We start from the raw sequence: 17,629 nt of genomic DNA, 5'->3' as shown, positions 1-17,629 counted from the left end.
GGTGGCCTACCCCCTTACAAGACTTGGTGCCAAATAAAAATAGGCCTGGGCAAGGAAGGGAAAGGTTGTAGGTAGATTCATTCAGGATACAGGAGGGAAACAGCTATTCTGGGAACAAACCTTCATTCATAAAAATTGGATCGACAAGACAATTCAAGTTAAATGAGTTCAAAGGAAGAAAGGAAACTTAGAAGACACTGGGCTTCTGAAAGCAACTTCTCTGGCCCCACGGCCTCTGTGAAGGAAACGGTCAGCCACTGAGAAAGAAGCCAGTTGTAGCCCTTTCGAAAACAACAACAGGAAGTGGACTGCTCAGGGTGCTGGTGGGCCGGCTGTTGTAGCTGTGCTTTCCCTGAGGATGTCTGGGCTTGTGTTAGAACATGATAAGCTGGGACCCAGAGGCTGAGGGCTGGGGCTGGGTCTGTGCCTGCCTCACACCCATCAGCAAGCAGCAGCCATGTGGCCTTCACTAGCTGATTGGTACAGAAGGAAAACCCAAGAGTGGCACGCAGCCAACTGGGTAAATCAGCCTGCCTCTGGAGAAGTGTAGGTAAGGGCTAACCTCCTGAGAGAGCTAGCTAGTCCCACGGGGGATACCCCAAGCAAAGACATCTCTTAAAATTTAAGACACAGTAAGAAGGGCGATTCAGAGTACCACTTGAGGGGAGACTTTCGTATGGATAGCCTTGTAGGTTCAGAATAGAGCACAGTATGGCTTGGCCATAAGAAATGCAAGACAACAGGACAGGAGGACAGGAAGGGTGGTGGCCTGCTCACCCGGGCATGGTGGGGCACTCCTCCTCCAGCTGCCAGTACCAGTGGATGTTGTGCGCGGGAGGGACAGCATAGACCGTGCACGTCAGCGTCTGGGTGCTGCCATACTGGTAAGAATCCACAGGAGAGATCAGAGACTTCTCACCAATCTGGGGTGGGACTGAACACATGAAGAATAACTTTTGGATTGTCAATCAGCTTCGAAGAATGAAAAGTAGAGGATTTCAGTAACTAAAGTGGACCCTTCATTAAGCATATGATTCTGCCCCTTCTTTCTATTTCAAAGAACATCTAGATTTGGAAACAGATCTGAGTTCTAGTGATACTCATAAAACTAACTATAACCCATTAATAATAATAAGTGAATAAACCAAATGACTCTAGGCAAGTCTCCCAACCCTGTGCCTTCGTTCCTCTCATCTGCATTAGAGACAGTTCTCTGTCCTCCACATCTTGTAAGATCAGAGTGAGACGACAGAAGGGAAACGGCTGGAATAACATTTATTACGTGTCAAGATTGTTCTAAGTGCTTTGCACTAAGTCACTTAATCCTCACAACCACCATCACTGTCCCCATGATACAAAGAAGAAAAATGAAACACAAAAAAGTTAAATGACTTGCCCCAAGTCCCCCAGTGAATAAGTGGCAAAACTTGCAACAACTTAGACCCTCTGACTTCTGAACCAAAGCACTGAACCCACTTTGGAGGAAGTTGTCAGTCCTCACAGAGTACACGCTGTCGCCACCCGCTGAGCGTCTCATCCGCTCGCCTCCCTTCCTCCTCACTGGTCTCCCTTTCTTCTTTCTTTTTCGGCGCCAAAGTCATTAGAGCAAAACTATTTCCTTATTACTATCAACATTCAAAACCTGACCTGCTTTTTAAGTTTATTTCACATAGCGAGTAAGTGCCAGGGAGAGTCAGATGCTCAGTAACTTCATAAACTGATGAGATGTGTCCTCACTGCCCATTTTCCTGTGTTTAATTCATGTTCATTTCTTTCTCTCATCCTACTACAAGATTTCCAGTCCCCCCACCCCAGCTCTCCACTCCCAGGCTGCTTCTAAGAGACCTTTCCAGAACCTGTTATTTTTAAAATACTCTCTGAAAATAGAAATTAAGCCAAGCTCCCCAGGCATACAGAGCCCAGGGGAAGAACCTTCACATCATGAGAGAATACCCTGAAATGTTAACAGACAGTGCTGGGAGGCAGGACAAAACCTCCGCAGAGATGTGACTTTCAAACTATCTGGAACAAGGCATTAATAGAGTACTTGGAAAGTACTCTTGTCATGTAAATTTGTTAAACTTTGAATACTCTAAGTCTCTCCCCTTGAATGTTCAAGGCTCTGAGAAGTCCTGCAATAAAGAAGCCTGTTTCATGTCACCTTAGTGCTTCCCACACATCCTTCTCCTTCCACCCAAACATTTGTTTGTATCTTTCAGCTTGAGAAAACAAAGTTCAAATCATCCTTAAATCAAAAACATACTATCTTCCCTTTATAGATTCAGAGTCAGATGCTAGACTCCTATCAAAAGAAAAAAAAAAAAGACTCCAGCTAAGTCAACGGTGTCAACTTCAAAAGGCTTCAGGGTTGAAATGTGCCTATGTTGCTGCATCAACTATAACATCAAGCCAGAAGCTTCCCACACAATCCAAGGAGAGGAGTTCTGCACATCTGCATGCCAGGTTTGCCCCGAAGAAGCAGGGTACCCAGCTCTCCATATGTTACATGGTCACCGTAACAGAGGGTGGGCTTCACAACTGTCCCTGCAGGCATTCTTGTCTCACGGCATTTGGCCACCAGTTGCACCTTCCACTTTAACCTCGCATTTGACCGCCACACTGCACACCTACACAGCCTCTCACCCAAACATGGCTGGAGCACACTGGTTCACGTCTCCTCCCCACAGCTCCCCACCCAGGATCGTTTCCTATACATGGGCCCGTCGTGGTGTGGGAGAAGCAGTGGGAGACAAAGGAAGGTGGCTTGGTGGCTTCGGGAGACATGGTCACACTCTTCATGATGCATCTTGGCAGAGAGGAAAACCGCATGAACTCACCATTCACAGCCAGGGACACCACGTGACTCTGCTTGTCCTTTGAAATGGGGTTGGTCAGGATGACAGTGTAATTCCCTGTGTCTTTTTCACTCACTTCCATGATTGTCAGTGCATGCCCCACTTTAATTGTGTGATTGGACTCCATGGGTCTTCCATTTTTATACCTATAGGAAAAAAATTCTCAGGAATGAGAACAATCCAAGCTTTGTGCCCTCATGTAAAACAATGTCGTGGACTGATTCCCGTAGTTACCATTTTATTTCAGGGGGTGGGTATCCAAGGTACTTCACTGGGATCCTGACGTACTCCCCCACCGAAGCTTCCACCAAAGACTCCATTCCACTGTCAAAAGCGACAAAAGGTTTTTCTGGAAGAAAATAAAAATAATTATTCTCGTAAATGTCAACTTACTGCTATTATTTGGTTTTGTTTTTCATTACAAGGGAAAAGTCAAAGTCATTCTGAGATTGCCCATACTCCCTTTCAATGCGTTGGTCCAGCATCTTCCCATGTCCAGTCTTTGCATTTGTTTTTCTCAGCCTCCTACGATACGCCCACACTTGAGCACTGATTTCTCAGGACTCAATTCAAGCATTTGCTCCTCTGTGCAGCTTTCTCTACGTCCCCCTTCTCCTCTGCTCCCACCACACCTCTCCACACCTCCCCCAGTAGCGTCTCCTCTGCTCCCACCACACCTCTCCACTCCTCCCCCAGGCGCATCTCTTCTGCTCCCACCACACCTCTCCACACCTCCCCCAGGTATTGATGTCATCAGTCCTCAAACTTCTCTTCATTTCCATCTTCCTCCAGTCTCAAATTTAAAGTATCCTTAACACACCTCCTAACATGTATATATCTCCTGCCCTGACTTCTCTGGCTTCTGTGTATTAAATATCTCCACTTGGATATTTAAACGGCATCTCCAAATGAACACTCATCACACTGTTTCCCCAAATCTCACTCTCCCCTAGAACTTCCCCATCTCGGTAACAAACAGTATCATTCACTCAGTGGCTCAGGCTACAGCTCAGGAGTCATCTCCCACTCTTTTTCCCTTACACCCTGTGCCAATGACTCGATCAAAAGATACTGTTGACTCTTCCTCCAAAATATATCCAGAATTATGTCACTTCTTACTATCTCCACCTTAACTGCCCTCGTCCAAGCCACCCACCATCATCTCTCACCTGGATTATTGCAGTAAGCCTCCTAATTGACCTCACTACTTCTGCCCTTACCTCCCTAAAGTATTTCTATAACAGAGTAATGCTACAAAAACATGAGCCACAGCATGTCACTCTTTGCTCAAAACCCTTTGATCCACTCCCATATTATAAAATCCAAAATCTTCACCAAGCCTGGTAATCAGGATGCCATATAAAGTATCAATTAAACAGACAGTTATGTGCGTGAAGGAAGTAAATTAAAAATTAAGGTGGTTTACTCAAAGTGAAGGAAGTAAATTAAAAATTAAGGTGGTTTACTCAAAGCTTACATATAATATACAAGATACATATCAAATCAGTTAATTGTCATGGGTGAGACTGCTGGTCAACAGTGGGCTATTAGTAGTTAAGTTTAGGGGAGTCAAAAGTTATGGGGATTTTTGACTATGTGAGAGTTCAGCACCCCTAACTCCTGCATCATTCCAGGGTCAGCTGGACATTGCAAAATGTTTCCCCAATTTACAAAGCTCTTGATTATTCAAGTAGGCCTCTCAGCCTTGCAATAAAATCAAATTTTAAAATATACCTCACATATAACTTAGATAATAGCACTCTAAGGGCTCTTATCTAGCACTCTACGTGCACTCTAAGTGCACTCTCGCACTCTAAGTGCTATTATCTAATAGTAATAATTAAAATAGTAATAATTAAAATAACAGCAACAACTATAACAAGCAACATTTAGTGAGCACTTACTCTATCAGCTCATCTCATCTTTAAAGTTGAGATTTGAACCTACGGTCACATGGCCTCCAGGCAAGAATTCGAAAGTATCTTACAAATGAACAAAGTAAGAATCACTAATGATCTAAATTTACTTAAATCACAAAGATGTGGAAACAATCCAAGTGCCCTTCAACACATGAATGTATTAATAAATTACAGTATATGTATACCATAGAACACTATTCAACCATAAAAAGATAGAGATTTTGTATCTTTTGTAACAACCTGGAAAGATTTGGAGAATATTGTCTAAACCAGTGGTCCTCAACCTTCCTAATGCCTCCTAATGCTGTGACCCTTTAATACAGTTTCTCATGTTGTGGTGACCTCCAACGATAAAAGTTATTTTCATTGCTACTTCATAACTGTAATTTTGCTACTGTTATGAATCATAATGCAAATATCTGATATACAGGATGTATTTTTATTGTTACAAAGGGGTCATAACCCACAGGTTGAGAACCACTAGTCTAAACTAACCATCAGGAAAATGGAAAAACAAGTATCACCTGTACTCAGTACTAAACTGAAACCAGTAGATTAACATTCTAGTAGACAAACTCGTAGATCTACATACTCACATGAGAGAAAAACTCAAATTAAATTCAAGTGGGGGGAAGGGGAGGGATTGAGTAAGTCCCCGGCCAATGGGTACACTGGACAGGGACAAGGCGCACTGCCTGGGTGAGGTCACAGCTACAACCCAGACCTCAACCTTACGAAAGCAAACTCTGTAACCTAATCATATGTGCCCTCATTTTAAAATGAAATAAAAATAAATATTTTAACTTACCAGTGAAAATAAAAAAGGAAGAAAGAAAAGAATTCATTTAAATTATCTCACTTGTCAAGGCACAGAATAATTTCGAAGGAGATCTTAGCTTACCATGGACCCTGACAAATGTCATGTTATTCTTGGTCATCAGCCCGCTTGAGGCCGAACAGGAGTACCAGCCTTGATCACCACGCGTCACACGATCTATAGTCAAGATGCTCAAAAATTTCTTCATCTCACTCCCAGACTGAGTTTTTAGGTCCCGGATTACAGGTTTCTTATGCTGCTGATGAAAAAAGCATTTACTGCCCTTCCAAAGCCCAGCATAACCCTACCCAATAGCTTCTAGTTACCCAAAATTAAGTGTTGGGCTCTGGTGAACATTATTTAATGCTAATTATAGGAACTCCACAAGCTTTAACATCAGGCAGACAACAAATACATTTGGTTTCAGGGGAAACAAACGGAACCATCTGAATAAGGACTTTACAAACATCAGTAGTGAGAATGAGCTGTACACAAACTGCAGAGACACAAGCAGAGGTGACCACAGTTAAAGAGAAATTCCCTTAAAGGGAAAACAGATCCACGACTTCACAGAACAGAGAAATCATGTGGAAAGATGTTATCACTGGGAGAAAACCACTTTTCACAGCCTGACTGTGGCAAAGTGGGCAGCGCTCCCAGCATTCCATCTTTTTGTGGCACTGTATATTGAGTGTGCACATGTGTGGGTTTGTTTTCAGGTCTTTATATTTCATCTGGTCAGAGAGGCCCCTATCTCTCAAGCAAACACCTTTAGGACTTATTATCAAAGCATTAGGAAGCCTGGTTTTGAATTGTTAGTGTTACCTTCAAAGAAGGGTAGTCCCAGTTGAATTCAATTGCCACATTCAGTTCAGTTCTTGCTGTGCAATTTAAGACAAGCTTCTCTCCAACAGACATCTCAACTTTATGAGGGGGGCTCAGAATTACATCATAAATCCTATACCCTGGAGCAAGTCAATTGAAAAAAATAATACTAATAAGAGGGAACGCAAACCTGTAAGTTGCCACAAGTTATTTTAAAAGTGATATAATTTTAAAATGGGCCACATCCTTTTCCCTGAGGATTTCACCAATACTTGGTAGTTCTTAGGAAAATGGGCTACAGAAATTTATAAAGCACTTCCTTCTTGGATTTCAAAGATGTTGAAGTCCATTGGATAGAAAAGTAGTAAAATCCCAGTGGTTTGGAGACCTGGACCAATGGGGCCAGCTTTAGCAAATGGCTGAACTTTCCATAAAATAAGTGTGATTAAAAGAATTGATACCACGCAGTGTTCTGAACATTGAATTTTTCATAAAATTTGCTCCAATAATACAATTTTTTTTATTCCTTGGTCTAGGCAAGAAAGGAAACAAGTTTAATTGCACTTGGGTTTTTCTGATAGAGAAGAACAGTTGGAATGAATTGTCAAACACTGTATCCTGAACTAATGTATTTTTCAGGACTTCAGTCCTTTACCCTACACTTCACTCTCCAGGATCTTCATGCAGGAAGGTCTGACATTAATGACAGGAAAGGAGACATCCTCTCACCTACAGTCACAACGATGTACATGATAGACTGGTAACTTTCATCATTAATCTTGGCTTCACAGAAGACCATGCCTGCATAGCTGATCATGTAGCTGGGAATAGTAAAGCCCTTCTTGCTGTCCCAGGAAATCCTGTTACCATCAGGAACAAACCTCTTTTCCGGATACCTCTGGGTAATAAAAAGAAATATCAAATATTTACTCCAGTACCCCAAATGAAGGCCATGTACGATGATCACTAATGCATTTGCCTTATTCCTAAGAAAGCAAATTGGTTTTATTCATTGTCCTCTGACTCCTTCTAAAGCATCTTTTAATACTCATTACAGATACCATATTTTAAACAAGTTACCCATCTTAATATTATTACAGCTTAAAATTATAAAAACTTGAGAGATGATTGAAGCTAACATAACTTACCGCACAGAGTGACACATTGAGGTTTGAAACGGACCCAAGACACGGAATCACCACAGTTTTGTTTTTGTTTTCAGTAATGTACACAACCCCTTGTTGGTCACTAACAGATGCAATAAATGGAGATCTGTAATCTGGAAGAGAATTCAGTTCCATTAGTGGGTTAATGGTATTCCCTAGAAAAGCTGGTCATCTTTCGGGTTGGGTAGCCAGAGAAGTGAAAGATTGGAGCTGACACCTCGAGCAAGCAAAGGCAGCGGCGAGTTGGTCTTCAGGTAAACACATGGCTCCGCGGGTAGGCTGCAGGCGCGCGTGCGCACGCGCAGATGGAAAATGTGAAAGAAGTCCTCCATACTGAGATCACCTCTTTTACAATGTTCACCGAAAAGCAGAATATATTCTATAGATTCCACACTTCAACAGACTGGTCATTATAACTTTTTTTCAAAATTTACCCTAAAATTTAAAATTAAATCTACACATTTTATTGACAAGTTTTACTGATGTTAAAAAAAGAATCATGCTCTCTCTCTCTTTAGGTAAATATCATAAAATAAAGGTAATAGCATGAAAATAAATTAAGGGATCTCAAAGGATCTGTAAATTAACAGGAAATGGCTAACAATTTTTGAATTCAATGATGTTTATGAGAACATTTTATGTGGGCATATTAAGATTGTAAAGACCAGAGATACGATTCTTTGTAAAATAATATTTAACAGTTATTACATTTAATTTAAAAATTCAGTAGTCATTAATGTCTCTGATGACAAAAATTCAAAAAGCCACTATGCCAAAGATCCAGAAGAAAACTAAAGCGATGTTAGGGTCATTTAATCATGACTCACAAACGGCTAATCCAGGGCTGGGAACCTACTCCACTCCCCAAGACAGACATGACATGGTATAGACTCATGCCTGGAGGCTCAAAGAGATGACATTTTACCTTGCTGCACCCAACACAACTGATCAAATATTTTCAGAGCACTTCACGATGGTTGTCAGTCAAAGCAAAGAAAGAGTTAATTAAACCAAAGGGGAGGCAGCTAACTCCCTACACCAGCAGAAGTTTGATTTCCTTCCCAGCTGGAAAGCACAGAAAAGCAGCCAATCTAGCCTACCACATGCCACAGCCATTATCTTATGAAGCCAGGGCCCACTTCCTGGCTCCATCCATTGCTGGAGAATGGGGTCAAAAGACGAGGGAAGTGAGGTGGAGACCAGAGGGGACATTAAAGGCCTGTCCATAGGGAATACTTTAGTGTTCTTTTCCCATTGTTAAACTTCATGACTAAAATTTCAGATAGCCCAAGTACTAGAACTTACATAAAAAGGCTTACATAAAAAAGGAGCATTTACTGGTATACCCAAAGACAGGTAGTATATAAATATAGTGCACTAGAGATTGCTACTTCTCAATATTGCCTACCGTTCATCCACATGTCTTGAAAAATTATATAACTTGCTTACAGAGCAAGACTTTGGAAGCTAAGTTAACCCTTTGACGTAAAACTGAAGCTATTCAGTAAATCAGTTCTATTTCAGTATCCCAGAAAAAGGAAACAAACAAAAGAAACCCAAACAACCACCCATCCTCTCAAAATAAAATATTTACTGTAACTCATGAAATGAATTTTCACATGTCTCCAAGTTTCCTGACTTAGGGAGAAGGAAATAATGAGATATTATGGGAGAGGTTCATCTTGTAGTATTTCCAGACAGGCTGAACGCAGGAAATCCTTGCAATCTTCTGAGAGAGCCTCATCTCCCAGGACTGCCAGATCAAAAGGAGCCAGAAATTCTCTAAGATCTGAGCCTTGTCTCTTTCAAATCCTGCAGAGGGGAGGAGGAGGGCACAGAATTCTGTCTTAGACTACGCATACTCTGGGCAAAAATAATTCTCAAACATTGCACAATCCAGGAGTGACATAGGTCATTTTGATATGGTCTCCACTTTCCACTACAATGATCAATCTGTACTATCAAAATGTAAGTGGAGTTATGTAAATGTGTTTCCCAAAGCTGATGAAATTCCTGTTCTTTAAAAAAGACTTTGGAAAAAAGTCCAAGTCATCCTCACCTGTCTTGAATTCTCAAATGGATAAATAAAATGTCGCTAAATGTTAATCGTCACTGAAAAAAATAATCTAGTGTATTCCAACAAAATACGATGCAATGATTACATTCCCCCAAATTATATGATAAATATCTCATTAAACTTAACTCAGTAGGTTTTCACCAGAAAAATAACGTAGTGCAAGACTGTTGAAACACAAAAGAAAGTATAATTCATGTTATAAATACTGAATGTGTCACATTGTATTTTATACCATAGGGATCTTAAATCAGTCTCCACAGTGTCAAACCCAAAGTGCACATCCTAGGAGGTTTGCATGTCATCCACGATCTCAGACTGAACAAGAAAGGGAAAGAAACATTGTTCTCAAGAGGCCCTTTGAAGCACACAAGTATAGAAATCATTTTTTATAAAGTATAAATAAGAAAAAAGTTCCTATGTACAAAAAAACTCCAGAGCCTTAGCAAGAATGCTTCCCTATGCATTCTTGGGGAAATCTCCTACTCAGCTGCAGATAACTTATCTCTTTACAGAAACCTCTCCATAATTCACCCCTAAACTTCCTTGATTTCAAGAATTTCAGGTTTTCTTCTTAAACATCAGAAGGCTCTTAGTAAGTCCCCATGGCCAATGGTGAACATAGATTCACCCTGCAAACAAAGGTCGGAACCAAACCAACTGGGCAGAAGAGATCCAAGCGGGCGGGGGCCATGTCCCAGAACCAGTCGGGAGCCTCATTTCTCAGAGGAAGCCTCAAGAGAATTTTGCATATTCCAGTTGGCAAGCAGCCTTCAGAGCAAGCCTTTTGTTATGCTTTATTCTTCTTTGCACCTATTGTGTTTCATAATTGGTAAACTGGCGTGGGAAGGGAGTTCTACCCACCGCTTACCTTGAACATAGACGTAGATGACGGAAGCCAAGTCAGCTTCCCGGTAGAAGCACTTATAGGCTCCAGTATCATTTCCGATCACTCTGGGGACTCTAAGCGTCTTACAGAAGAGGCCATCGCTGCATTCTGTTATCTCCACCCTGTCCTCAGTGCCACTCTGACTGTTGGGCCAAAGCCAATCCAAGTCCTGCTGTCCCCTACAAAATTAATTCCAGGGAGGAATTAAGGTGAAGCACCCCACTATAAGGCTGTCTCTAAGAAAACAGAAGATTTGGTTCTCAAACTTTACACAGATGTCTTAACAGCCAGATTTGAAGCCTACTACCAACAGTGACAGGTTGGCTTAACATGCGGCCAAAAGCCATAGGCGCAGTTTCAGAAGTCACTTACAGAAATCCCTGAGTATTCTAATAATCAATGCAGTCTTTCATTCAAATACTTACTAAGCATCTACTATTAGCCAAATATTTATCGTTAATCACTGGGCATACAGCAGTGAAGGAATTAGACAAAAATCAAGAGCTTTGTGGAACCTCAGTCTAGTTGGAGGAGACAGATAATTAAAAAGTAAATAAAAGTTTTGGTATAAAAGGTATTGTTTACGCCTATAGAGAAAAATATAAAAGATGAATGAAAGCGTGAAGAGTTCTGAAGGGAGAGACTTGATGAAGCTGGCTGTGTGGACCTCAGGAGAAGCAGCATTCCACGCAGAGACCACAGTACAGGGAAAGGCCCAGGGTGGGCGACTACCTGGTATATTAGGAGAGTGGCAAGGAAACCCAAGTAGCCAGGTCAGAGGGAGCAAGGGCAAGAGTAAGATGAGGTTAGGAAGTAAAGAGGTGGAACTAAGAGCCTTGTTGACCTCATCAGGCCATGTTAAAAAACAGATCACTCGCACTGTTTCTCTACTTCAGGAAGGGAGGGCCCCAAGGAAGACAGTCGGCACCAAGAAGAACGTGACATTATCGGCACTTCAAAGAACTCGAAGTCTCCATGAAGTTACAGCTACATCAATGAAGTTACTTTTAACATACTCCATAGCCTTTTCAGAACATGAGAAAAGTTTATGCAGAATTTTAGAAGGGAATGTGAATTATTTGGATACTAACACAGCCTTTGGTAAACAGCCTTTGTTTTCAAGGGCAGGTTAAAAGAAAATCTACTGAGAAATGTGTCTTCAACTACTTAACCTACAGATATAGCACCTGTTCCTGTGTTTTTTTAACCTTAGAGCTAGGTTTCCCCTACAATATGTCATCTAAAATATTAACGGATCTGTGACAGTCTGCTGAGTGCTTGGTACTCATCGCACATGGAGCGATGGTTCTTTTGGCCCCCGTGCCCCTCCTGGACGGCAGCATCACTGCACTCATCACGATCTCTGCCCAAAGCACACCAGTCCTGAGGAGCCTCCAAGTCTCTCACATGTGACGACTACACGAGACCCCAAGATCGTCTACCTTCCCTTTTGAGGCAGGGCCTGGAAGGCACAATTTAAAGTCCTCTTAACTCTTGTCAAAGAGGTCTGTTTCCCCAGTTACCAAAACCAACACCACGACTTCTCGTTAGCAAGTGGGAGGAGAGACATGCCAGAGCACTGAGCCAGGGGGCAGTAAACTGCACAGAACACATGCAGTGAGATTATCATAAACATTAAATGGAGACGGCACTCAGAATTTTACCATAAAATCAAATCCTTGGAAAGGCTAAAAAGGTGTCCAAGAGTCATACTGAGTATAATAAATATGGCCCAGAACATCTCCAATTTGATCCCTAGGGGTCATTTATTCACCCAGTGTTTACTGAGTGTCTGTCATATGTCAGGTGCTCTACAGTGTGCTGGGTGTGTGTGTCGGCAGGGAGCAGGACAAAACACCAGCAAAGTAACACAAAAGCTTTGAGAGAAGAACTTTCTTATTTTTTCTTAACTTATTACATTAGTTACTTATGAACAATTACTACAACTTGATTATAATTCTTCTGTATTGGAAATTATTTTCCCTCAATAAACAATGAGTTATTTAACACGGGAAATCTGAATCTAGAATGAATCCTTACCTGCAATTAATCTGAAGAGTTGTATTGGCCATAATCGTAAGTATATCTTTTTCTATGCTGAGCTTGGGTGGAACAAGAGAAACACCAGGCAAACCTAAAAACGAAGTAAATAAAAGAGCGCAGTTGCCACTGAGTTAGACCCAATAGGAAACACCTTCCATAAACAATGCACACTCTATACTTTCAAAGACCTCTTCAGCAATTCAGTGTATAAAACTGGGAATTTACTTTTCACCATTCTCAGTAAAAGTTCACAAGCTGTGTCATAACAGGAAGAATGGGCAGATGGTCACAAACCAACACAACAGTTCTGCAATTCATGGAGCTAGGGTGGAGTTCCTGTTTTCCTGCATTGCCAACTTCAAGGTCTTACAAAAGGATATGGGACATTGAAACAAAATGAACCTTCATCTGATGATCTCACTCCCTTGGGGAAGGACCCATTGACATTTCTTATAAAACATAGGATGCACACATTTGACTAAATTGCTGATTAATGAACACTACTTAGCGAGACTGCTCTACCGTTCATCCATGTACCCTGAAGGGCTGAGAGAGTCTAGGACCTTGTCTCACTTTCCTTTATCAATTTTCTAGTGTACTTCCTCTGGACTGAACTGTTGAGGTTGAAATAATGGTTCATATAGACTGTACATTAAAACCTGGGCAGAGGAATTAAGAAAGAGATAACATTTTCCAAGTTCATACCTATACTCATATCAACATACTTTTCTTCAGAAAGCAGTACTAAAAAAAAAGTGTAATGCTAATGAATTTCAACTAGGGAATCTCACCTTACTCAACAAAGCTCTCAGCTCATCTTGACACCAAGCTTGGAATACAAGAAACCTGCCTTTACCTAAAGGCTAGAAAACCAGAAAAAATACTATGGGACAGATTCCTCACCATGGTCATAGCAAGATAACTGCGTTCTTTGGAAGCTAAATGTGAAGAGCTACCAGGTATTGAAAAAGGCATCAGAGAAAGAAACACTGTCCACTGTGCTATGGTCTTAACACAAATCAAAATGCTCAAAACATCACCTTAGAAAGCAATTGATGTTGACCAGGCACCCAAGCTTTCTAATTCACATCAACTAAGAACAAATGACTCTCTAGATCAAAATTGGCATTGACTTTGTTGGACAAATAAAGTAGTATGAACAAACATGGGCAAGTATGAGACAATATGAATGAAGAAAGTCTAAGCAAACATCCAGTACACTGAGTCTGTGGGCCCCAAGGTGCTCACTCCTACACTGATGTGCACAGCAGGCTGCTTACGCAGCCGTGGATTTGTTGATCAATAACACAGTTCTTTAAATAAGAAACCTAGAATCTAAATTACATCAACAAATCTCAGAAACTAATTGACATTGGTGCATTAGTAATTGTTTTGTGCAGTGGTTCTTAAAACTTTAGGCTGTGTCAGAATATCCCTAACCCTATAAATCTGCATTTCAACAAGAACTTCAAGCACTCCATTGCACGTGGTCTACCAGCCATTCTTAGGGAGCTACTGGTCTTGGTAGTTAGTATGAAGGAAATAACTGCCCTCAAAGAAAGGAAGCAAAAAAGCCAAAATGTTTAAAAGTGAAAGAAAGTCACTGAATAATGGAGTCCTACTTCGTTTAACAAAAGGAAAAATAAAAATTCATTTGAATGAACACAGATTTCAGACTTGACAGGGAAACACTAGGCTGAGAAACACGTTAAATCACGACAACAATTCATACAACAATCCAAGTGAGAAAGAAGCCACGACATGGGCACATTTGGGGGAGGGAAGGTGGTAGTAAAAATGACTCTCAGTCAGCAAAGCCTACCCTGTCACCAAAACAAGTGACTCCTGAAGGTCCCTAAAAATTGTCGTAGATCTCAGACTAGTCTCAGCAGGCTTCCCTATGTGATATTTCTTTTAAAAAGAGACATGCTCTTCATTCATAAGAAACCAAGACACAACCATACTATTCTAGAGACACCTCTACAACAAAAATCTATTCAACAAGGCTATTACTGTTAACTTCTAATCTGTATCTACAGACCAACACTCAATTTTTTTTGCTCCATTAAGCTTCATTCATTTTCACTGGCAAGCTTGAGCTCTACTCTGAAGTTCTAAAGAAATAACTGTAAGAGGTACATATGCTACTATTCAATAAAAAGCCTTTCTATGTTCAAATCCCATAACCAATATTAATTAATTTGGGCACTGTTGCCCTTCCAGCTCGAAGACTGGAAGGAAAAACAACAGTGCCTCTGTCTCTACAGTTTGATGGCACAATTACAGCCCGATCCAATTAAGCAAGTAGCACAGTCCACAGGGCGAGCTCACTATCATATTCAGGGCACCTATGAGCACCACTGATGCACCAAGAAACACCCCAGGCTGAGAAGCAACTCACTGCTTTCTGGAACACAGAACAATCACGTGTTCCAGATCTTCATTCTCTTCCCATAAAGGGGGAGTGAGAGTCCTTGTGAGGGACAAATGGTGGAGCTGAACCTGTTGAACCAAGTCATTATCAAGAAAATTCAATAACTGTGGACAGCTGATCTTGGTACTGCGTGCAAATGTGCCTGTCTTTTAAGACCTGCGATTCTTTTCTTCTGATGCAAGGATTTTTTTTTCCCTTGAATTATTTGACTTTTTTTTTCTTTCTCTGACCCTCTTCTCTTCTCACACTCTAAAGGGTGGAAGTCTGGGAAGCAGCAAACCATGGCTGCAGAAAAGTGATACCATCTGGGAAAGAAAGGGTGGGGGACAGAATAATAAAAGAGACGAGAGAAGTAGGGGCAGAGAAGAGAAAAGAAAAGGAAAGAGGAGAGAGAGAGAGAAGGAAAGAGCTATTGTATCAAGAACCTGGGTTCCCAACTGAAGGATACGGAAATTTTAGGCGTCAGGGAGTGTAACCCCCAGCTCTAAGACGAGGTATCAAGCCCCCCGCAGGTTAGGTTTTCAGAGCTTGAACTTCTGACTCCGCCTTTAACCAAGGATCAAAGTTCTTTGAAAGATGTTAAAAATTTTACACCGGAGACTTGACTGTTTCTTGGAGACACTGGGGAAGTTGTCACAGCCCTGGGGACTGGTCGTAATCTCTCCGAGGAGAGTACCGTCCTGCACCAAGAAAGGAAAAACACCGTTTCTGTCCTCCGGCCTCGCCGCTTCACACAGTACGTGTGCTTGTGTGTTTGAACCAAAAGCGAACAGCCGCCCGAGGTCCCCGCTCGGCTCAGTCCGACGCAGAGCGGCGTGCACGGTGCGATCCCTGCAAGGCTCGTTTCCCGGCGCCGGGGCTGGGCTGTTTCGCGCATCCAGACACGTTTCACCGCCTGTACTCGCCCGCGGGGCACCTCCTGCCTGCCAGCCCCGGGCGCTTTCCCATCCCGCCTCCCCAGAGCCTAAGGGTGTGTCGGCTCCGCAGGACACGCTCCAGCCGAGGTCCCTGGCGGAGACCAGAGTCAGGGAAAAGCAACCGAATTGGAGACCAGGAGGACACCGGCTGGCCAGGAAATCTGAGCCTCAGTTTCCCCAGTGGTAAATGAAAGAACATAAAGTGTCAAGTCTCTTTCATTCGCCAGCTCTAAGATTCCAAGTTAGATTGGTTTCTCTCCGCCCGCACCCGACCTCTCGCCTTCCTCCTAGGGAGTGGGCTCCTTACCCACAGAGGCCGCCTGGGTCTGCACGCAGAGCCACAGAGCCACGGCCAGCAGCGCCTTGCTCTCCATCCCGCACCTCCAGGCGGGCGCAGCGCCCAGACTCGGGAGACCGTTCTTTCTCCCCACGCCTGCCCCTCGGAGGAGGCGCGGAGGTGGACCGCGCGGCGCAGCGCAGAACCCCGGAGCGCACAGGGCGAGGATGCCCCGGCTCCGGGCGCGGCTGCAGGGGCTTCTGCGGGTGCCTGTGGTAAAGGATTTCCCGGCTGCGGGACGGACTCTGGGCTTGCTGTGCCGCGTGAGCGATGCTCTGCGATAACAGAGGAACCGCAGCAGCCACACACCGCCCGCTTTCGGGACACAGTGCCGGGCGAGAGCCAGAGGCAAAACTCCAGAGCGCGGGGGCGGGGCTCGGGGCGGGGCCTAGGGGCGGGGCTCTCCTGTGCCGCCGGCCCCGCCCCTCGCCCGCGCGCCGGGCCAAGGGCCCGCGGTCCCCACGCTGAAGTTCCCCGCTCCGGCCCGGAGTCGCTGAGGGGAGAACGTGTGGTAGCAACAACTCCGTTTCTGGTGGGAAAAAACGTGGGGTAACGGCTGTGAGCCACTCCAGGGTTGACTTGGTCGCTGGCTGTAGATCTGGGGAGCACCCCCGGCCCTCGCCAGGCGCGTCCGAGCGCGGGGCGCTCTTGGCCGGAGCGCTGGCCAGGTGGTTAGACCCACCGGACAGACGTGGACACGGAGACAAGACCAATGCAAGGTTTCACACTGGCAGTGACTCCAGCCAGCAGTTTCGGGTTTTGTATTAGTGTTTGTTTGGCCAGCTCAATTTTAGTTTGAAAACCTGAATCTGATTGCCTTTAATCAGAAAATATACTTGCCTGGTTCGGCAACTTTCTGGCTATTTCCCTTCCTACCTGGCGGCTTTAAATATTTTGAAGTTGGCTGCCTAAACCCCAGAAGGGTTTGGAACCCCTGCCTAGCTCTGGCCAAAAGCCTAGGGCAGGGAGCTGGGAATGGAGGTGAGCCGGGCTCAGCGCGAAGGTCACTGTCCCTCAAATGAGACCTACCATAATTTTGGCTAGCCCCTTTTCAGAGCAGAGCTTCCAGCCAAGACACCCTTAGGCCGAGAAGCCTTTACTGGAAGAGCAATGAAGCGAAAGCACCAGGACACCCTGTGACGACCCGCGCAACCGTGTCCTCCGCGTGCGGCCCTCTGAGTGGAGGGAGCTCAGATTCCTTCCTCATCTGGTTTGTTCCTTCTCGTTTTCTGTCCGTCTCTCCCCACGACTGTGGAATGGTGTGAAATGTTTCGAAACCTCATTAAATAGGGATCTGTCTGAAATATAATGAATGTATATTGTTAAACCTTTTTTGGAAAAGTACAAAAAGGT

General features: G+C 43.5%; 1 protein-coding gene across 2 annotated transcripts in view; it reads right to left on the bottom strand.

The window, feature by feature from the left end:
- KDR (kinase insert domain receptor) overlaps positions 1 to 16,588 on the bottom strand; it is a 44,435-nt gene extending 27,847 nt beyond the window's left edge. The window contains exons 1-10 of one of the 2 annotated variants that reach the window (XM_053577812.1): positions 16,247 to 16,588; positions 12,586 to 12,679; positions 10,528 to 10,724; positions 7,565 to 7,695; positions 7,146 to 7,314; positions 6,417 to 6,556; positions 5,676 to 5,850; positions 3,090 to 3,204; positions 2,838 to 3,001; positions 778 to 934 (exon numbers count right to left, since the gene is read on the bottom strand). In XM_053577812.1, the coding sequence (XP_053433787.1) occupies positions 778 to 934; positions 2,838 to 3,001; positions 3,090 to 3,204; positions 5,676 to 5,850; positions 6,417 to 6,556; positions 7,146 to 7,314; positions 7,565 to 7,695; positions 10,528 to 10,724; positions 12,586 to 12,679; positions 16,247 to 16,313 (1,409 nt within the window). In that variant the 5' untranslated portion in view covers positions 16,314 to 16,588. The remainder of the gene's footprint in view (positions 1 to 777; positions 935 to 2,837; positions 3,002 to 3,089; positions 3,205 to 5,675; positions 5,851 to 6,416; positions 6,557 to 7,145; positions 7,315 to 7,564; positions 7,696 to 10,527; positions 10,725 to 12,585; positions 12,680 to 16,246) is intronic. The other variant, XM_053577813.1, reaches the window with a different exon arrangement.
- Between the last annotated feature and the right edge of the window lie 1,041 nt (positions 16,589 to 17,629).

This window comes from Nycticebus coucang, chromosome 23 (genome assembly GCF_027406575.1).
Source record: "Nycticebus coucang isolate mNycCou1 chromosome 23, mNycCou1.pri, whole genome shotgun sequence".
NCBI classification, from domain to species: domain Eukaryota; kingdom Metazoa; phylum Chordata; class Mammalia; order Primates; family Lorisidae; genus Nycticebus; species Nycticebus coucang.
The sequence above is the reverse complement of the archived record's forward strand: the minus strand, read 5'-3'. Positions and strand labels throughout refer to the sequence as shown.